Here is a 21,629-nt window from a genome sequence, read left to right as displayed (position 1 = left end):
GCCTTCCAGAAGCCGGCAACTGATCTGCCTCGCCCGGGAAGAGCACAATGATGGTGCCAACTTGGGCCAGTGAAGCAACGTCCTCCACAACTAGACTGAAGAACAAAAGGACAGCAACTTGTCTGTTCCCCTTCCCCAATTCCCCAGTGCTGTTCCCATCCCCCCAATTCCCCAATAAAAATCATAAAAAAAAATTTAAAACAAGATTCAACTTATGAATGAGGATTTCAGAAAAATAAAAAAGTGGGAAAACCTGTAAAAAAACAAAATAAAAAGTCCCAGAAGGCACAGCACAATGGATGAAAACAGACTCTTACCAAGGTATGATTATGAAATACCAGAAAATATCAGGAACTAATAGAAGATTCTATCAGCCTTCAGAGACAAACAGATCATAAACGAGCAGAAATCAGCAACAAAACATGTTTTTTAATAGAAACACTGGAAGCCAGAAAGTAATGGAGCAACACCTTTAAAAATCAAATGGAAAATTATTATAGAGCTTGGAATTATTATAGAACACAGAATTCTATACGGAATGAATTATCAATCATGCCTGAGGGTCACATGGTTATTTCTAGACATTCAAGCTCTCAAAAATAAATAAATAAATAAATAAATAAAGTTTCTACTATTCATCCAGAAGTTATTTGATGATTTATTCTCATTTTGGTGGGATGTACCAAGAAAGAAGACAACATGGGACCCAAGAAACAGGGAATCCGACAGAGAAGGGAGATAAAGGAAGCACCCAGCATAGTGATGAGGTGGAAGGTACTACATTTAAAACTGGTAAAATCAAGCCAAATTGGAGCAGGTCAGAAAGCAAAGATGGACTTTCAAGAAAAACGTGAAAGATTATCTAATGAATCTAAATATCTTGGAAGATGATTTAGACAATTCTGAGAGCTGTCAGGATAAGAAATATCCAAAACTGGATAATTTTTATAAGAGTTTAGAGTCAGACAACATATGCCGCCGGGGAGCATGATCTCAAACGAGAATAACAGTTTTGCAATTTCCTGGATGCATTTGAAATTAAGGAGGTGACAAAAAGAAGATTGAAGAAAGCAAGGCAGGGATTAGATTACAGGATAGTTAACCACTTGGGTACATTTGATGATTGAGACTCATCATGCACTTGCTTTGCCTAAGCACAAGATGACGAGTCTAACTCGTCGTTCAATTTAAAACAATATTTAACATGTACATTCTTGTTCATTTTAGAGTAGTTGTTGAAAAAAGGAGCAGTCAAAACTTTACCCAGTCACAGTTTATTGGCTTTGAAATGGAAAGATAAAAAAGATGTTCACATACTTAGCATGAAACATTCAAATACTGACTTGATAGACAAAGGCAAAAAGAGAAAAAAGCAAGGTGGCGATATAGAAAATATTATAAAACCAGCATGTGTGCTTGAGTATAATAAAGGTATGGGAGGCGTTGATAAACAGGATCAAATGCTAGCGGCTTCCCTGTTATGAGACAATGTGTAAAGGGATATAAGAAAATGTCTTTTTATCTAATAGACATAGCCTTTCATAATGCACGTTTTATATTCTAAAATCAACTGCACAACCAAGACAGGCACTGTTTGTTTTCGTCTAGCTATTGCTGAACAATTATTGGAGCAAGTGTCATTGCCAAATTATAATTGTCGTGGATGTCCTTCAAATAGCGATACACCTGTTCGTTTGCAGGTGAAAAATTGGGCACACTTTCCTGAGACTATTCCGTCAACTGAGTCCAAGCAACGCCCTACAAAAAGGTGCTATGTTTGTTATAAACATAAAATTAGGAAAGAGAAGGGCTGGCTGAGTGGCTCAGTTGGTTAAGAGTGTGCTCAAGAGTGCGAGTTCTGAGAAACAGTGGTTCGATGCCCAGCCCAAGCTTAGCTGCCAACAGGTGGCAGGATGGCTCAGCTAAAAAAAAAAAAAAAAATTAGGAAAGAGACTACCTGGCAGGGCAAACAATGCTAAGTGCCACTGCATTTACCTACTTGCTTTGACAAATAACATAACTATTAGTAATTTGCTTTTTGTTATACCTTGAATTTATTTTAGTTTTGTGTTTGTTTTACTTATTTATTTTTGCTTTGCAATTCTAATTACCTGAAGTCATCTCAATACTATGTATGTCACTGACTTTTTTAGAAATAAAAGAATTTTTACATAAAATCTGCTGCTTTTACATTACTCCAAGTACCAAAAAATTAAATCTGTTTCACATGCCAAAATTGTTTTCAAATACATTGGTATCCAAGGGATTAACAAGATTATGTGCTCTCTTGAGTGCTAACCCCTTCAAGGAGTATTACTTGTGGTATTTCAAAAGTATGCACAAGAACAATGGGCAGGGCTGGCTTAAAGCTTTTCACCAAAGTTATAGGCTAGGGGCATGACTACCCACCACGACCTGCTCAGTTAGAAATTTATGATCAGATCACTCTGTGAGGTTACATCCATAGAACCCCTTTTTTTTAAATCCACAGTTCTCCATTTTGGTCATAAATCAATCGGAAAGATGCAGTGGTTACCAAACTTTTGGTCAGATACTGTGGTCTCACAGGCTCATTCAAGCCTCAATATCAACATGGTCTTGTTGACCACTGGGGATGGGACAATACCGTAACCACTGGATCTGAATTGAGGCTGAATTTTCCCAAAATAGCAGGGGCAGGTAACTAGAAGGCAGTCAGGTCTTATGGCCTTCATTGAGAAAAAAACATTCTGGATCATTTTTATCCTGTGAACTATCATGATCCAAATTTTGCCTTCTGTCTCATTTTTCTGTATTTGGCATCTAGTATTATATAAGCCATGAAAATAGTATTAGCAGTTATCTTATATATATTCAGTAATCATAAACAACTGGACTACATAGACAAACCCAAAGAACAATGTAACTATTGATATTATTGACTAATATCATAGCAGGTAAGGACAAACAAAATGGATTCTGAGTTCAATATCAATCCTCAGGTGTACAGGCCTTGTCGATGTCTTGGGATAGCTGTCTACCTCTGATGTCAGCAGCTTCTTGTCCTCAAGGAGTCTTTGATGTCTGCAGATGGGTAGATGTCCATTCGAGGTTAGGCGCCTGACAAAGTCCCTTCCAATGAGGTTGGAGAGTGTCTTTTATTTGATGTCCCTTCCAGTAAACAAAATCTCCAGGTGGCAGGCAATGATCTTTAAAGCTGTCGGCTCCTGAGAGGTCCTTGTGAAAGGAAGCGGTTATCAACTTGGCATTTTCTTGAAGCAACTCTATCAATCCTTGGCAATAATGTAAGACGTCTCCTTTCAATAATGTCAGCTCATAAATTCCTTCATCTAAGTCCAGCTTAAATATACTGTGATGCATGAAGGATGCAAAAACAAAACAAAAAAAGGGGTTTGCCAGGGAGCAGGGAAGAACCAGGCAGCCATCTTGGGTTTCCCATAGCACCATCTATCCGTTTAACTTACTACCATTGTTTACCCATCCGATATGCTCTAGAAGTTTTTCATCACTTATTTTACAATGCTTCCTATGCAATTCCAAATCTTTTGAGGTGTTCCAGGAGCCCTTCTGGAACACCACAAAGGTAGTCCTACATTATAGAGATTTTAACCCTTAAAACCTCAATATCTAATGAAAACGAAGAAGTAAGCAATTAGCCTTCTTTAGCTTGGACATTTCATAACCTCTAGAAACATTTTTCAGACATAAAAGTTGATTATTAATATGGACTTACTTCTGTAAAACCCAAGCAACATAAAGACATGTCTGTTTTACTTAAAACAATCAACTTTAACTTTTATTTACTAAGGATTAATCTCAAATCATGTGAACGTGAAAAACATTTGAGTTAGTTTCTATATTTCTGAGAATTTTAGAATACCCAATCTTTACAAGCACTTGCCTTTATATTAATTTTAACAATACCATCCGGAGGTAGAAAATTATCTCACATTTATAATGTACATATATAGACATACAAAAACAGAACAGTTGGATCCAAATTTTGTTTTGGAGGCCTTTTATAATTCATATCTGTCCTTGACAAGTCAAGTTCCAAAATACCTTCCTCCTTTTAAAAAAGGACAGGCATTTTTAATACTGCCAAGAATTGGGTTGACACCTAAATGGAATCACGATTGATCTATTTATCTAAATCCTCTTGTTAAAGCTTTGAGAGACCAACTAAATGTTTTCCATTCTTTCTGTCTAATTTTACAGCCAGCTTTTTCTAATTGTGCACGTGAAAATTAATTTAGAAGTATCAAAGGATCCTCACGTTGGCCATCTCAGTTACAAATGGGAGGCTGACTGTGATGGCCCTTGTTGGCCTGTGAGGCAGGATTTCCCATGTTAATTTTGAGATATGTAGAGTCAGAACAAACTTCTAGAGAAAACCAGCCTTTAAATGCATGTCTCCTGGCAAGCCAAATGCAGTGGGTACCGCTTAGGACTGCTTTACGCCCTATAGAAAATATTTCCTAGGGCAACCCCACAAAGATTTGTAGTCACCTAAGAATACCAGAGCAAGGGCAAGCAAGAGCTTACCAGGTGCCCCAGAATCACAATGCTTTCCAAAGCATGGGCCCCTCTTTCAGGGTGAACCCTTCCAGGGCACCCTGCCCTTCTCCCCAGGGCTACCACACTGGACAACTCCTGGTACCCATCTCTGCCACCCTGGATTTATGGATCAGAACTATCATCACCCCATTTGGCTATTCTGGTTGGGGAAGCAAGTGTCCTTTCCTCTTCAGAGCTAAAGAGAGTTCAGTCTCTCATTTAACCAGCAAAGATTTTGTTCAGATTCTAAGTAAAAAGCCAAAATTAAAAGCAGCAACCCATTTTTTTTCTTTTCCCTGGGTTAGCTCAACCTTATCCACCTTGAGGATTTTCGAAGAACAGCTCAAATAAATTCATGGTCTGCTACTTAAAGCAAGGAGGCTTGGAATTCTGAGACTCACCCAAGTCACCTGATGCGAAGTGGGGAGCTGGTGGGGCACAATGGGCCCCTGCTTGTACCTAGCACCGGGTCCAGGCAGGGTGGTCCTGGGTGGGCTTCTTTGGAATCCTGCTGACTACGTCAAGTAAATGTCAACATAAGAAATGTCCAAACCTGCAGAAAATTTTTATCAGTGTTTGAGCCAAACTGATGACAATGCCAGTAGCAAGATCTCAAATACTCCCAAGAATAAATTTTGCAACTTCCATTATGAATTTGAAATTAAGGAGGGAACATAAGGAAGACTGGAGAAAGCAAGGCAGGGGTCAGATTACAGGGTAGTTAGCAAGAGTATGTGCTCTCTTGAGGCTTTATAACCCCTTCAAGGGTTATTACTTGTGGTATTTCAAAGGCTTGTTAATCTAGAGGCACAAGAACAATGAACAGGGCTGGTTTAAAACCTTTCACTAAGAAGTTATATGCGTGGGGCATGACTACCTACCTGCTCAGTAAGAGTTTATGATCAGATCACCCAGTGAGGTTACTTTCCATAGTACCCCTTTTCATTCAATTACAAATCTTAGGGTCAAATTAGTGAAAGTACATAGACTAAGCAACAACAACAAAATGACATTATTAACTCAGGGGTGTGGGGGGGAAACACCCCAGGCATATAACTTCTTTAGTAAAAGGATTATCTTTGCCTTAAGCAAGCCCCATCCATTGTCTTTGTGCATCTAGGTTAACACACCTTTGCAATGCCCTCTTTCAGACCCCTCCTCCTAAAGTGGACCACCCTCAAGAGTTTAAATAAAGCACAGAACCTTAACTGCCCTGTAATCTGATCCTGTAATCTGACCCGGCCTTGCTTTCTCCCACCATCATGTAATCTTCTTTAGGTTCCCTCCTTAATCTCAGATGCATAAAAGAAACTGCAAACTTATTCTCTGGAGCATTTGAGATCGTGCCCCCCCACCCCCACCCCCGCATGTGCCATCAGTTTAGCTCAAATAAACTCATAAAAATTATCTACAGGTTTGCACATTTCTTATGTCAACACACTGACTACTAATTTAACCAAAATTCGACAGAAAACAATGGCAGGCTGGGGAGTGTGGAGGGCCTGAAGGTGGAAGGGTGTGTGTGTTGGGAGTAAGGGACATGAGGTAAGGGGTATTACATAAAATGAGACCTACCATGCGTTGGTTAAGTCAACAGACAATAGAAATAACAAATTTTTTTAAATTTAAAAGTGGAAAAATTTTGCTGCCAGGGAGGGTTGATAGGGATAAGGGATGATATGGGCACTGCTTGGTTTCAAAACAAGCCTTTCAGAAATATTTGACTACTTTTAAGTATGTATATGCGTAACACTGACTAAAATGAAAACTAGTTTTCAAATAATCACTGAGCGTTCTGGTCAAGATGGTGGAGATAAATGCTGTGCTTGCCTCCTCCCAAGACCACATCAAAATTACAACTAAATTATAGATCAACCTGGAGAACCACCTGGAGTCTAGCTAAACAGAAGTCTTACAACTAAGGATATAAAGAAGTCGTCACGTGGGGACTGAAACATACTGTGCAAACCCACGTAAAAAAAAGATCTCTGGCCCGTTAAGTTAGGACCAATGCTGGTGGACAAGAATGGAATCAGGGAAACCAGCGGGGAAGCTTTGACGAATGAATCCTAGTGAAGGATCATGGTAGTTCAGTAGCAGTGAGGTTGGTGAGCGAGCGGTCAGAAAGGAATTCTCCAGGGACACGACAAAACTTTTGGTCCAACTGATCCCTTGGACCAAGAGAGAGAATTAGGGTGATTACTAGGGGAGTTTGTTTTCTAAATGAGCGATTGGATGGGTACTTTTAATATGACAAGTCTGGGGAAGGCACAGGATGGCGGAAGGGATACGCTTGTTTGGGTGACAAGATTTTTGCCCTGCTCTATCTGAAATGCCTGTACAATACAAAAGTTCTGAGAAGGGAGCAATGGGTACATACGTTGCAAAGAGGCACAAGGCATGATCTTGTGAACTTTCTAACCATCTATCTTGGACGTGATGCTAGCGAGCAATTCCCTCAGGATGGAAGGTCTGACGATAACTTCCAACGCTCGGAGTGCTTTTCAGACTATTTCAGCATTGGTGTGGTCAGGAAACGACCGCCCACCTCCGCCAGAAAAGCAGGGCCGCGTTCACGCGCGGGTTTCAGCGCTCTGAGAGGGGGCGGCGGCTGAAGTCAGGCCCCCGGGAGCGGCTGCGTAAGATGTCCCCGTGCACAGGTCTTGGGTCACAGGGGCCGCAAGACTCGGGAAGGGAGGCGAGGGGGCGGCAATGCTCGACACCCGCGCCACAGGGCCACCAGGGCCAGTGGGTTCACGCACGCCAAGCCAAGAGCGTCTCACGTGGGGCGCGGGGCGGGGCAAGCCGCCTCTCTCCTCAGACGGAATCGCTTACCGGAAGGCACGTAGTCCTCGTCCTCCTCCGAGCTGGAGAAGTCTTCGGAGTCGAATTCCTCCATGTTACTGCCTCACAGGGCGGACCAAGTCAGAGGACCGGAGTGGCTGCCCGCAACGCAAAGCCCTGGGGAAAGACCATAAAGATGTACTGGGGTCGGCGGCGGCTGAGGCGGGGCGCCGCAGCGTGTGCACATGCGCAGAGAGTGTTACACGATGGAAACGCGATACTTCCGGGCCAGTGCCTGGGCTTGCCGCTACTGTGGCGATTGACCTAGCACCGTGCTGAAGCAGTGCATGCTGGGACTTGTAGTCTTCGGAGCTAGCTACAATAGCTTCTTTAATTTAGTAAATGTGCTTAAACAAAATTGCATGTTTATGGGATTACATGCTAAATCGCTTACATGCTAAAATTTATTGTAACCCCAAAATCAATATTCGCGGTGCTTTCTGGGGTTATTCATGAACGTGCGCAGAGAGAAAATTTTAAGTCAACCAAAAGTGCATTTTACCAGTTGAGATTGAGCGAGGCAGACGATCAGCTTTTTTTGCTTCAGTTCTCATGCTGTGTATAAAGATACTTTTCGCAACCTAGTGCCACATGTTTTGCATTTTTGTGCTTTTTATAGCGATTTTGCTGTTTAATATGACCCCCAAGCGTAGTGGTGAAGTGCTGCCTAATGTTCCTAAGCGCAAGAAGGCTGTGATGTGCCTTATGGAGAAAATACCTGTGTTAGATAAGCTTCGTTCAGGCATGAGTTGTAGTGCTGTTGGCCGTGAGTTACATCAAGAAAAAGGAAAAGGAAATTCGTCAATCTGTAAGTGAGGCTTGCTCCGGAAAGTGCTCAAGTAACATCTATAGTGCGTGAGGAAGCTATGGAAAAGATGGAAAAGCGGCTTCATGTGGATTCATGAGACAACAGATAAAAAAGGTGTGATGGGCAGCATTGTTGTGAGGCGAAAGCCAGAGAAATTTACCGTCATGTTACCTAGGGTCGGAAAAATGTTAAACCCTTCTTGACCAGTGCTGGCTGGCTTGCTTGGTTCAAGATGCGATATGGTGTGAAAAATATTAAACTTATAGGTGAGGCACGTTCTGCAGACCAGGAGGCTGCAGAAGAATTTAAAAAATACTTGCTAAGTGTTATACAGGAAAAGGGATATGTGGAAGAGCAGGTTTTCAATGCCAATGAGACCGGCTTATTTTACAAGGACGTTGGCAAATGAACCCATATAACGCATATGGCCTCCAGAGCTCCTGTCTTTAAATCACTCCAAGACTATATACCCTTGCTACTGTGTGCCAATGACAAGGGCGACTTTAAGTGCAAACTTCTAATGGTGTACAAAGCTCAAGATCCACAAGCACTTAAAGGGAAAATCATGAACCATATGCCCGTCCATTAGAGATAGAACAGAAAGCCATGGATGACATCCAACGGTTCCACAATTTCTTCATACCAGAATTGAATGCTATCTCCAGGGCAGAAACCTTGCCTTCAATGTTTTATTAATTTTGGATAATGCCTCAGTCCATTGCTGTGAAAAACTCCAAAATGCCCACCCCAACGTAGAAGTTCTTTTCATGCTCCCAAATACTACACCTCTCATCCAAACCCTTAATCAGGGCATAATAAAAGCTTTCAAAGCACACTATACCAGGGAGCTTTATAGCAATGCTTTCAAGTCTCTCAAGGCCAACAAGGAAACCACCATGATGGACTATTGGAAGTCAGTCAGTCACCATAGGCAACGTTATTTATTATGTTGGCACAGCCTGGAACAGCATCAAGCAGGCTACTATCAATAGCTGTTGGAAAAATGTTTGGCCGAACTGTGTGGAAAGTTTCGATGGCTTTGAAGGTGTTACAGAAAGTATAAAAAACAGTGTCAAAACATAATGCATATAGCATGTCAAATAAGTGGAGAAGGTCTTGACGGTATGAAGGAAGATGTGGAGGAAATTTTGGCAGAGAAAGCAGTAGAACCCATCAATGAAGACCTGGATGAGAGGGCAAAACAAGGGATTGGAGTCAGCAATGATGAGGTTGGCAGTGAAAGTCAGCCCAAGACTCCAAGAATTGTCCCTCTTACAATTGCCAAAATATCAGAATGGAATTCTGTCTTGGAAAAAATTTTCAATGATATGGGAGAGTGTGACCCTGTGCTTGAGAGCAGCCTCAAATTTAAATGCCTCACCTGCAGTGTGTTTGCCCCTTATGCTGAGATTGTTAAAGATTTGAGGCAAAAAGCCAAACAGACAAGGTTGATGCAACATTTCAAGCCAGTTTGGGAGGGAAAATTGCCAACTCCGTCAAAAAGTCATGAGAGCCAAACTCCTGATGTTGAACTGCCAGATGTTGACATGCCACCCTCTTGCCCTTCTGCTGGGTAACTTTCACCAAGCTCTCCCATGGTTCTCATGGGGCACGCCAAGGTGGAGAGGTTTAACTACACTCTGCACTGCACCATCACACATCCTTCAGCACCATTGACAGTAAGATTTTAGTTAGTTTGTATCCGACTTTAAATGCTTAATCTTTAATTTCTCAGGACTTTATTTGCATTACTATATGCAGTAAATGTTCACAGTACTATATGCTTACTGTATGTGAATATTGTATAGTAAGTTATTCTGTTTACTGTGTGTACTCTATCTGTACTGTACATGTGTGACTGAGGCTAAGAGTGAAAGTAATACGATCTCTGTATTATAGAGTACATTACACAAAAGTGCCATAAATGAAATATTGTTTCATTATGAAGAAATACTGCATATAATTATTTGTAAGAAAGATATATTAAATAAGGTGTCTTTGAACAGAAACACACATAAAACGTGTTGTGACCACACAGCAGGATGGTGATTGGACTTGGAGCTGAGCTTGCTGTGCCCTCCACAACTAAGATTGAAGGACAACAACTTGGCTGTTCCTCTTCCTCAATTCCCCAATACTGTTCTCCTCCCCCAATTCCCCAATAAAATCTTTAAAAAAAATGTTGTGACCAGAGACTCGCAGGAACCCAACCCTGTATTCCCCTAACAGTGGTTCAGTATTCACTAATTGTGTGTGGTGACTTTATAGATGTAACTACTGTGAACAACAAGAATTGACTGTATTCTAGAATTCAGATAACATCTACATGAATCCTTCTTTCAGTTAGTCCATATGGAAGTATAACCATATATAATTGTTATCATTTTATCAGATTAAAAAATGTGTTTAATTGTAATCCGATTATAAGAGGCAGTAATCAGAAGCAAGTGCAGATGAGACATCAACAACTAACATCCTAGTTGTTCAGGTTTAGGTTTTTTTCAGCTGAAAATACTCTGGACTAGACTGGGTCAGTGTCACCCAGTCCTAGAGTTATCTAAATCAAGGAATAGGTGAAACATGTCTATGATTAAAAGGACATTACAGTGGCTCTATGCCAGCAAACTTTTAAATTAAAACAGCTGAACTGAAACATAATTCACCATAAATGTTACCCATTTAAAGTGCACAATTCAATACATGTGCAATCATCACCACAATCAATTTTGGAACGTTCGTGTCACCCCAAAAAGGAAACTTTTACCCATTAGCAGTTACTCCCCATTTCTCCTCAATCCCCAGCCTCAGGCTAACCTTTCTGTCTCTACAGATTTGCCTCTTCTGGACATTTCATATAAATAGAATTATATAACATGTGGTCTTTTGTCACTATCTTCTTTCACTTAGTACATTTTCAAAGTTCATTTCTCTTAGGTATATACCTAGTAACTGTGTTTATCTTTGGAGGAACTGCCAAACGGTTTCCCAAAGCAGCCGCACCATTTTATATTCTCACCAGCAGTGTATGAGGGTTCCAATTTCTCCATACCCTTGTCAACACTCTTTTTTATTATAACCACCCTAGTGGTTATGAAGTGGCATATCATTGTAGTTTCAATTTGCACTTCCATGATGGTAAGCCTCTTCTCATGTTTTATTGGCCATGGTATATGTTCTTTGGAGAAATGTCTATTCAGATCTTTTGCCCATTTTAAAATTGGGCTATTTTTTAAAATTAAGTTGTAAGAGTTCTTTATATATTGTACATACCAATCTCTTATATATCACTTGAAAATATTTCCTTCTATTCTGTGTGGTGGTTTTTCACTTTCTTGATGGCATCCTTTGAAGCATAGATTTTAATTTTGGTGAACTATTTATCTATTTTTGTCTCCTGTTCCTTGTGCTTTTGGGATTGTATCTAAGAAAGCTTTGACTAACCCAAGAGCACAAAACTTACTCTTTTCTTCTAAGAGTTTTATAGTTTAAGTTCTTACATTTAGGTCTATGATCCATTTCAGCAGATTTTTCTTGTGAGAGAGTAATAGAAAAATAGAAATGAAATTCAGACCCAGTATTTGGGAGTTTATTGTCTTCACTTTCCTTGGACAGTGTGACAAACTGGGATATAGTCGTTTGCCTCATCACTGAGTCTGGGAAAAAGAATACATTGGAGTTCTCCAGCAGACTCCTCCAGCATCATCCTACTGGGTTGTCAGAAAAGTCATGACGTATTTTGTCTATGTTTTTCAAAGGTCATTTATTTATATAAAGAACAAAAATCAATCAATGATATATTGCCCGTTCGATAACCTTTTGCCATCTTTCAGTGAGCTTCATAATTCCTCGTTCATACAAGGACCTGTCTTTATTTGCGAAAAACTGAACAAGGTGCTGATTTACAGCTTCATCTGAACTGAACTGAACATTATACCACGCAAGGAGTTTTGAAGAAAGCGAAACAAATGGAAGTCTGATGGCGCAAGGTTAGGCAAGTATGGTGGGTGTGGCAACACATCCCATCCAAGCTCCAATCATTTTTGACAGGTGATCAAACTTGTGTGTGGTCTCGCATTGTCACAATGGAACACAACTCCTTTACAATTGACAAGCTCTGGACGTTTCTGGCTGATGGATTTGTTCCAACTGTCCAATTGCTAACAGTACACATTCAAATTGATTGGTTCCTTGGAAGGAGCTCGAAAAACACGAAACCTTTAAAATTCCACCACACTGAGAACATAACCTTCCTCTGATGAATATCTGCTTTCAGTGTCGTTTGAGGCGAATCATCACGTCAGGACCAAGACTGTTTGTGCACCACATTGTTGTAAACAATCCACTTCTCATCACCAGTTATCAGTCACTTCAAAAAAGGATCGTTTTCCTCACGTTTAATGAGCATATTGCAGATGTTCATAAGCGCTGTCAAATGAACTTCTTTGAGTTCATGCGGAACCCAAATATCGAGCTTGCTTACGTATCCCAGCTTCTTCAGGTGGTCGTGAACGCTTGAATGATGGATGTTCAATGTTTCTGCAATCTCTCGTGTCGTGCAACGTGGGTTTGACTCAATCAATGCCTTTGTCATCATCAACCTCAGTGGGCCTCTCTGACTGAGGAGCATCGTTGAGATCAAAATCACCAGCATGGAATTTCGTGAACCACCATTGGCACTGACATTCTTGTAGAGAATTGTCACCATAAACTTTATGCAACTTTTCACAAGCTTGACGCGCATTCTTCTCTTTGTAGAAGTAAAACAGTAAAATATGGCAAAAATGCAGTTTGGTCTTCCATCTTCAATTTGTTGTAAAATCACCAAAACTCAACCAAATCACTCAATTTTTTTTAAAGAATGAAGCTAAAACTGTCAGCTGTCAAATGACATAGCAATAAAATACGTGTGAATGACCCTAGTACTTCCAAAAAGGAACTAGCGCCATCTGTCGCAAACATGTGTCATGACTTTTCCGACAACCCAGTATTTCTGCCATGCTCCTCTTTACAGCTCATTGGCACTCCATACATTTGTTCAAATTCACAACCAAAGTTTCTAACATGAAGGGTAACCAGGAGAAGAGCTATTTTCTATTGTGTCAGGTAGTTTAGTAAGAGGTAAAAAATTGGTTGGCAGGCCAAATCTACGTTAAAGGCATATAAAGTTTGACCTGAAATGATTTTATATGAATTTACATTAAGTTACATGAACTTAAAAAAATGGAGAGGTTCCAAATAATCAGATTTGCAACTTCCCTTGAAAACTGGAGAATTTGGCAACACTGGGCTCATAAGCCCACAAAGTAGAAATCAGCTGGAACTAAGGAATGGCTTTAGACAGGGGTCTCCAGCTGGCCACAGTACAAATCCCCACAACTCCCTACAAGATTCCTGGTTCATTATTACCATGTTGTTTTGGCAATAATTTACAAGGTTCTCCCGTCCAAAATGAGCACCTTTAGCGCCTCATCTGCCATAGGCTCCTACCACTGTCCAATCTTGGGCTATTACCTTTTTGAAAATTTAAAGAAAAGTTCTTCCTCTGTTGGGTCTTGGATACATACAATGTGGGGGCTTGTGGCCGAACTCTGCATGTATCTTCCGGGGTGCATGAAACATTTGTATCTTGATCTAAGTGGTAGTCATACAGGTGTATAAATACATAAAAATTCATCAAGCTATATAACATCTGTGCACTTTACTGTATATACTTCAGTTAAAAAAAAAAAAGAGAATAGATGGGCATTCTCCTGCCAGACATTGTTATCTCTGCCTGCAATTCCTGGGACTGCAGTAGTTATCTTGTGACCATGGGGTAAGCTACCCAAATTGGACACTCCAATTTGCCGAAAATAGCAGAGCAGAAAAAGATTTATGATGTCACAGAGTGTACTAAACCAACCCTGGAGACTTTCTTCACGTGGACTTACCACTGCAATAATAAAATTATCACACACTGTATCAGCTGGCTACCATTGCAGTGTGTAATCATACAAAAGCTTGTTGACAGTTAATATATTGCCCACAACATGGAGTTAATAAGACTCAAGTTCACATGTAAGTACAGTTTAATCACATCTTTGAACAAGAATTTTAAGGTAAATTAGTAAGAAGTTGAACATAAAAGAAATAGTTAAACACATATGTTGTTATTAAAAAAAAAACACTTAAGTCAGACAACCCTATTACAAAAGATGAAACTCATTGGCCACTGAAAAAGAAGTGACAGTTCCAGGGGGCCGGCCGAGTGGCGTGTTGGTTAAGAGTTGGCTTGGGATGCCAGCTCTGAGCAGCAGGGCCCCGGTTCGGATCCCACATGAAGGACAGTGACACTGCGCCCTCTACAGCTAAGATGCTGAACCACAACTCAACCTGGAGCTGGGCTGCCGAGTGGCCAGCAATGGCGTAGGCTGCAGCCCTTGCTGCAGTGGGCTGCCATGAGCTACAGTGAGTAACTGGCAGCCAGTGTGAGTGGCCAGCAGCCCGTGTGAGCTGCCATGAGCCACCGTGAGCGGCCGTCCAATGGCTGGCAAGCAACTACCTCAGCTGGGAAGAGCCCTCAGCCGGGAAGAGTGCAGTGATCATAATAGCAACATGGGCCAGTGAAGTGACGTCCTTCACTAGACAGAACAAAAGGACAGCAACTTGTCTGTTCTCCTTCCTTGATTCCCCAATGCTGTTCCCCTCCCCCAATTAAAAAAAAAATCTTAAAAAAAGTGACAGTTCAAGTTCACAGAATTGAAAGTAATTCTTTATTGATAAACATTTATACCAGAATTAGAAATGTCAGTAGAAAAATAAAATTTAAATAATTTTCTATCATACAAAGATTTGATCATTTTGACTGTAGCAGTTAGTCAAATAATTTAATACAAAAAGTTAAGCTGATTCTAGTCACAACCAGCCTAATGGAGTGCACAACAAAGAAATGCAGGTACATAAAACTTTCTGTGTGTGGATAGCTAATGGCACGAGGGCTTCACATTCCAGGAAACGGTTTTGTAGGGAAGGTTATATGCACTGCAGTTGTAATACTAACTTAATTCAAACCAGAGCAGTCAGAAGGGACACCGGAATCAAAAGCCAACATACAATTTAAAAACTTAAAAAACATAAGGAAAGGTTTAAATGAACTTTTCCTCACTAGTTTAGACATTTCCTAAGAAGTAATGTTTTGCTGCAAAAATGAGTTAATAGCACCAAGAGATGTGTTTCTCTTGGAATATTCATTACACCTTTGTATATGGACTTTAGTTTTCATGAAATGCCTTTACCCTCAAGCCCCCATTTTAAAGAATCCAAAAATCAGTTTTTATGGTTGAGGGCTGACTACCTTCCCTGCATTAAAAAAAAAAGGAAAAGTGGACACACAATTTGGGGATGGGCTGACTACCTTCCCTGCATTAAAAAAAAAAGGAAAAGTGGACACACAATTTGGGGATGGGGTGGTTGCATATGTCTCTAAGAAAGCCAGATGTCAGCAAAAAATTCTCAAAATTTTTGGTAAAATAAAACGTTCAACACAAATGCATATATTTTTTCATCTGAGTAATCAACCCCAAATAACTGTGTATTTGACATGAGAGATTTTAAAAAGCCAAAAAAACAAAAATGAGGAGGAATAGGCATTATCATTCAAACAGTTTCTTCCTGAAAAAATTTCAAGCTACAAAGCTCAATCTACATAAAGTATATATACATTTATTCACAGGAGAATGTTCACATACTGGGATGGATGAAACATTCAATAATTTGAAGACATATTTTACATTTGAAGTTTTTAAAAAGAGTGGAGAGTCAAAACATAGCAAACGACAAACAGACGGAAACAGAAGACACCTTTCAAAATTCATTAATGTTTGTGTCTTGGCTCTAAAGATAAATAACCAAAGATTTCAATCACAGATCAATATGTTCAAAAATTAGTATTCACGGAAGGGGCCCACATGTTCAATTTGTGAAATTCTATCCAAGAGAATGTTTTATTTAGGTGAGAACAAACACTAAGAGGCATCCTTCAATAGAGATGATTAAAATTATTTCTTATAATAAAGGATACAACACCCCCAAATTTCTTAAACTGAAGGGCTACTTTTCAAAATCACAGCTCCTTGAACTGAAAAAGTCTTTAAAGACTTAAAATTTACTTGAAAGAAAGATTAGAGCATTGGAGAGTAATCTTGGTGGGGTATTTATTTGTAAGGACGTTTGCCTGCATTCCTACTCGTAATTTTCCACCTCGTCTGAGTTTATGTCACTGTGATTTTGTTAAGTGATCTAAAGGCCTATTGGTTAAAACAAAATGTCCAGCTCACTTTTGGATCCCTTTGTACTTTTTCTCTTTGACTACCCCTGGTAAATTGATCCTCTTGGCTATTTTTAATCAGAATCCAAAGTGCATCCTGCTTTAAATGGAATGGATACATTCCTGTGTGTATGACCTCATGGGCTGTCAACTTTACTCTCACAATGAAAACTTTCCTTTAAAATGTTAGACTTAATTACCAGAAACCATTTTGAGAACAGACAAGAACAACATTGACTGTATTCCAAATAAAACAGTTTAGGTGGTAAGGATCAACTCAGATACTTAGTTTTTACAATCTTTTCTGTTTTGAAGGTCACAGTTTTCAGGCCTTTTAATGAAAAAGAAAGTTAGGCATTAGAAGAAAAATTTAAAGCTAAAATTGGGTTAAAAAAAACTCTTGATATTTCTCTTTAAGGACAAAATTTCTCTTGAAGGAAAATGAAAATGGCACAGTGGAAGGCATATCTGAAAATTAAACCTTAGGCACTTTCTGAGAGTAACACCCAATACTGTAAAAATGGGCTGAAGACCCACCACTAGGTAACTAAGAAGATAAGTAACTATTAATGCTAAAAAAAAACAACAAGCACTAACTCTACTTGAAGCGACACTGCTACAATTTTTCAAGAGAAAGTAATAAACCAAAGTCATTAAGAAAAACTGTATGTTTAAAGTATATTTGTGTGTGTGCCTCAATGTCAAAAGAGTATCCTAACCCATCTGGGCTTAAAATTTTCAACTAGAGCTATTTAATAGGGTGTTTCCAATTACACTAAATAAAATTAATAGAATAAAAGTGATAGGAAAGGTGATACTGGAATTCTGGAGGAAAAAAAAAAAACCGGCACAATTAGCTAGCTTATTTTGTTAAAATGTACAAAAAAACAAATTCACATCTCTTAAAACATATTAAATAATCAGAGGTCAAGATAGTTATCCATAAAACGTCACATCATTCAGTAGTTATCTCTATTTTTTTTAACAGTGGAATAAAAATCACTGCTTGTGTTATAAGTATTTTTTTCCTGTTATTTTTACCAAATTTGTTCTCAAAGCTATACAATACTCAGCCAAAACCTACTTGGCACTTACTATCATGACGATGTAGCAAAAGAAGAGTCTGCCAAATTTTAACCAAGAGTAGATCAAAGAAGATTTTAGTACAGTATACTCTGCTCAGAAATAAACCAATATTTTCCATAGTTTCTCTGAAATAGGCAACAATGCATTTTCTCACAACATATTGTAAATTTCAGTGTGAAGGCTGCTAACCCAGAAGCACTGTTGACTTGGCTTTGGGTAAAGGTGCACCTCTAATATTGCTTAAATTAACTGTCAAACAAAATAAAACTTGATTTGTTTTGGTTGAGAACAATAGGAATCCAAAAAGATCTTCAATTCCTGGAGCTTCATATTGAGGAAAGGGCTGAGATGGTGTTCTTCACATATTTTTTTATCCAAGCTGCTTCCATTTGAAGAACTAAGAAAATACTACATTTCTTATTGTGTTCTTTTTGAGGATTCTATAAAACTTCGGTTCACCATCCTAGCATAAGGGTATATGCTATAGAGTCGCTAAAACCCGTAAAAAAGAGACCACCACTACACAAAACGTCTGTCCAGTGCCCAAGGTGAGGGCTTCAAATGGTATCATTTGCTTTCCTGCTGCTCGGTACACTCCAGCAATTGCTGCACCTGTCCAAAAATTTATGTGTTAAAAAAAAAAAATCAAGGTTAATATAGTCAGGAAAATATAGCACTTAGAATTCTATTATAAGTAGAATGTTCCAGATTGTTTACATTAAAATTTAAATATTATAGAAATATGTTGTGTTCCCTATCTCTTTGCTTACTACTCTAGGTTTTCAGTATTCCTTATATGATTTGCAAATCACTGATACGTGGCTTTAGTTGTTAAAAAGTGATTCCTTAAAATTGAGAGTCTCCTAGATATACTGAATAAAAATCACCTGCAAGTCATAACTCAAATCACAAAGATTGTAATTTCCACAGGACCTGATTACAAACTCAAAAACATCTCCTTATTCCCCATGCATTTAACAGGTACCTAATAAATCCTTGGCAATAAATGACAAAGAATCTGTGTGAGGCTGAGCAAGACATATTTCAGGAGAAGCCACGGGGAATTCCCACTCCACCTTCTACTATCCTCAGAGTTCCCTTCAAGAAATGGATGGAGGAGGGAGGAGAGGAGGGCGCTAAGCCTACCAAGTTGCTGTTAATTCAACAGGCGTAAGGGGAGAGACACTCCGGGATTCCTTTCTGTTCCCCGACCACTGATTGTTCTTATTATGTTAGTCATTATAACTTCCTAGGAATTGATTAAACAAACACAAATGTCTGTATCTACCCAGGAACCCCTCTGAATTGCTACAGGAACTCAGCTTTGTACCAAGAAAGTCAGGATTTCATTAGTTTGGAAAGAAAACATTAGTTTGGTCACAGTGTGTGTGCATTCATTCAAATATGTATGTACTTCCATGTTTTATAAGCTGTGATCCCTGTTCTCATAGTACACAGAATCTAGTTGGGGGACACAAGACAGAAAGCACAAGCATGAGATAGATTGTGAAGGGTGCAACACAATATACAGTGTCTCAAACAAATGTCTACACATTTTGTAAATGTGATGTGAAGATATATGAACATATTTTAAGAAAGAACAATATAACTAACACTTGTTACTTTGTGACAAGTAAAATGCTTGTGACTTTGAAATGCCCACCTCCAGGGGCAAAGCACACATACTGTGTTACTAATATCTGAGAGGAGCATGTTTCATTCAGCCCCTTTATAATGCATCTCCAAAAAAAAGTGGGCTGGGAAGAAGGAAGTGGAAAGAACTTGAACTGGGCCCTAAGTGGGATTTGGATGATGAAGAAGGGAAGAAAGGAAAAAGCTTACAGAAGAGGCAGCAAAATGGGAAGGGAACAGACTCAATGCACTAGAGTCTTAAAGATAGAAATCAATGTGGCACTTACTGCATGATTACTATGTGTTAGGTATTATGTTAAATACTTTATATGCATATTATTTCATTTAATCACCACACAGCATGAGTATTATCCCTATTTTACCGATGAGAATCTGAAACAGGTCTTAAGAGCCAGTAATCCAGTAAGGAAACTGGAGAAGGTCTCTAAAGATAGTAGTAGGTGATATAGTTAAAAATATTGTATAAGGTTAGTTATGGAAACTCCTCAATGCAGATAGGAGAAAACCGACCTTCTGCTCAAGTTATCACAACAGTTGCATCATCAAGAAAACAGAGAAACGAGGCCACTCTGTCCCCCCAAAAACCTTCAAGTCAAAGACAGAGGGAGATTTCTGCTTGAATCTCAAGGTTTAAATTCACAGGGAAAAAATAAAGTTACAAATTAGTAGGAATATTATGTTTCTATTTTTAAGAATATATTTGTGTTTACATGTATACCTGGAAAAAAGTCTGAAAGCATATACCAAAATACCAACTGTGGTTATCATTTAGGGGTGTGGCGATGGAGAATTATTTTTGCTTTCTTATATTTTTTAATTTATATAAAATATACATGTTATTTATATTTAATTATGAACTTAACAATGATTTAAACTTATTCTCATCCCTGTGACATGAGCAAAAGCCAAGGAAAAAAAAAACAGGTAACAAAATTTATAAGAAGAATGTTACTCTAATTCTTTTTTTTATTGTGAAATACACATTTTAAAAAATTAGTTTCAGCTGTACAACACAGTGCACTAGCTATACTTTTTACCCCTTGAAGTGACAACCCCCGTCTCTAATTCTTATTTAGGAAGTCCTGAGAGGGAAAAAAAATGATCCAAGAGGAACCACACCTGAACAAGTGGCAGTAATACATCAACCATTTTGCGATGCCATCAGTCACGTCACAGCTAATGAGAAAGGAGCAGCAGCTTCCAAACATACAAGTATCTTTCTGGTGCGAGTGACCCTATTTCACAAAGCTTAACATGGCTTCCCTGAAGCCAGTGAGAAAAAAATCTGACTCAGAAAGTCAAAGATGTTAGCCACATAATGGGGTACTGGGGGAGAGGATAAAAAACAATACATAAATAAAAGGGACCTGTGGTTAAAGGCCTCTCTGTATTTCTTCATCCCACTCAGATATGTTTCTAGAATGAGTACTGAAATTAACTGACTAGTCACATGAAATATTTTGACCGGTATTTTAATGTCTAACATACTTGTCAAGATTCCAGCAGTAATTGGTCCCACGATGCCCATCAACAGGATGCTTACAGACATGAACCTACCATATTTGTGATGTCTGAGGGTGAAGAGGGCCAGTAATCCAGCGGGGACATGAAAGAAGAGAGAGGACACCAGTGCCCACAGGAACACACCATACCACATCTCTACAAGGGGAAGCAAACAAAGGTCGCAAGTCAGTCTTTCCCAGCGCAGTCCTTACAAAGGGGGTAGTCATTATTATACCCAGTTATTTCGTATTCCATTCAGTTGCAATGTAAGTTCATTAGTTAAATATCCAAATATTGATGGTGTTAGAGGGATCAGCAACCTATGACCACCACCTGTTTTTGTACATCAAGTCTTATTGGAACACGGCCATATCCATTCATTTAAGTCTTGTCTATGGTTACTTTCAAGCTACAAGTGAAGAGCTGAAACGAGTGACAGGGACCACATTGCCTAGAGCCTAAAATAATTACTATCTGGCCCTTTACAGAAAAAGTTGGCCAGCTCCTGACTAGCGACCTCTACCCCAAAACATTGAAAAAGACGGTTCACCCAGATTTGAAAATTGCCCTAAATCACTTCCCTCCCATAAGAAGCACAACCCTAAGTTCACTGATACGGTACCATGTAAGCAATGCCTGTTGACCTTTCCTGGCTTTTTGATTATTCAGTCTTCTAAAATGGAAATGCTGGGCCCGGCGAGTGGCGCGTTGGTTAAGAGCTGGCTTGGGACACCAGAGGACCCTGGTTCGGATCCCACATATGAGGGCCAGTGATACTGCCCTCTACAGCTAAGATGCTGAACAACAGCTCAACCTGGAGCTGGGCTGCCGTGAGGCGACGGCGTAGGCTGCAGCCCCTGCTGCAGTGGGTTG

The 21,629-nt window shown here is 39.4% G+C and overlaps 2 protein-coding genes across 6 annotated transcripts in view; both read right to left on the bottom strand.

The window, feature by feature from the left end:
• CFDP1 (chromatin remodeling protein CFDP1) overlaps positions 1-7,621 on the bottom strand; it is a 112,589-nt gene extending 104,968 nt beyond the window's left edge. The window contains exon 1 of one of the 3 annotated variants that reach the window (XM_019646450.1): positions 7,393-7,621. In XM_019646450.1, the coding sequence (XP_019501995.1) occupies positions 7,393-7,456 (64 nt within the window). In that variant the 5' untranslated portion in view covers positions 7,457-7,621. Of the gene's footprint in view, positions 1-6,937; positions 7,275-7,392 lie in introns of those variants that run through there. The other 2 variants (XM_019646448.1, XM_019646449.1) reach the window with 2 other exon arrangements.
• A 7,321-nt stretch (positions 7,622-14,942) lies between these two features.
• The window catches only part of TMEM170A (transmembrane protein 170A), a 15,547-nt gene continuing 8,860 nt past the window's right edge, over positions 14,943-21,629 (bottom strand). For 2 of the 3 annotated variants that reach the window (XM_019646482.1, XM_019646484.1), the window contains exons 2-4: positions 20,742-20,912; positions 15,603-18,212; positions 14,943-15,542 (exon numbers count right to left, since the gene is read on the bottom strand). In XM_019646482.1, the coding sequence (XP_019502027.1) occupies positions 18,082-18,212; positions 20,742-20,912 (302 nt within the window). In that variant the 3' untranslated portion in view covers positions 14,943-15,542; positions 15,603-18,081. The remainder of the gene's footprint in view (positions 15,543-15,602; positions 18,213-20,741; positions 20,913-21,629) is intronic. The other variant, XM_019646483.1, reaches the window with a different exon arrangement.

The sequence above is a fragment of the Hipposideros armiger genome, unplaced genomic scaffold (assembly GCF_001890085.2).
Source record: "Hipposideros armiger isolate ML-2016 unplaced genomic scaffold, ASM189008v1 scaffold_102, whole genome shotgun sequence".
Taxonomy (NCBI): Eukaryota; Metazoa; Chordata; class Mammalia; order Chiroptera; family Hipposideridae; genus Hipposideros; species Hipposideros armiger.
Note: the sequence above shows the minus strand (reverse complement) of the source record. Positions and strands in the feature narration are given on the sequence as shown.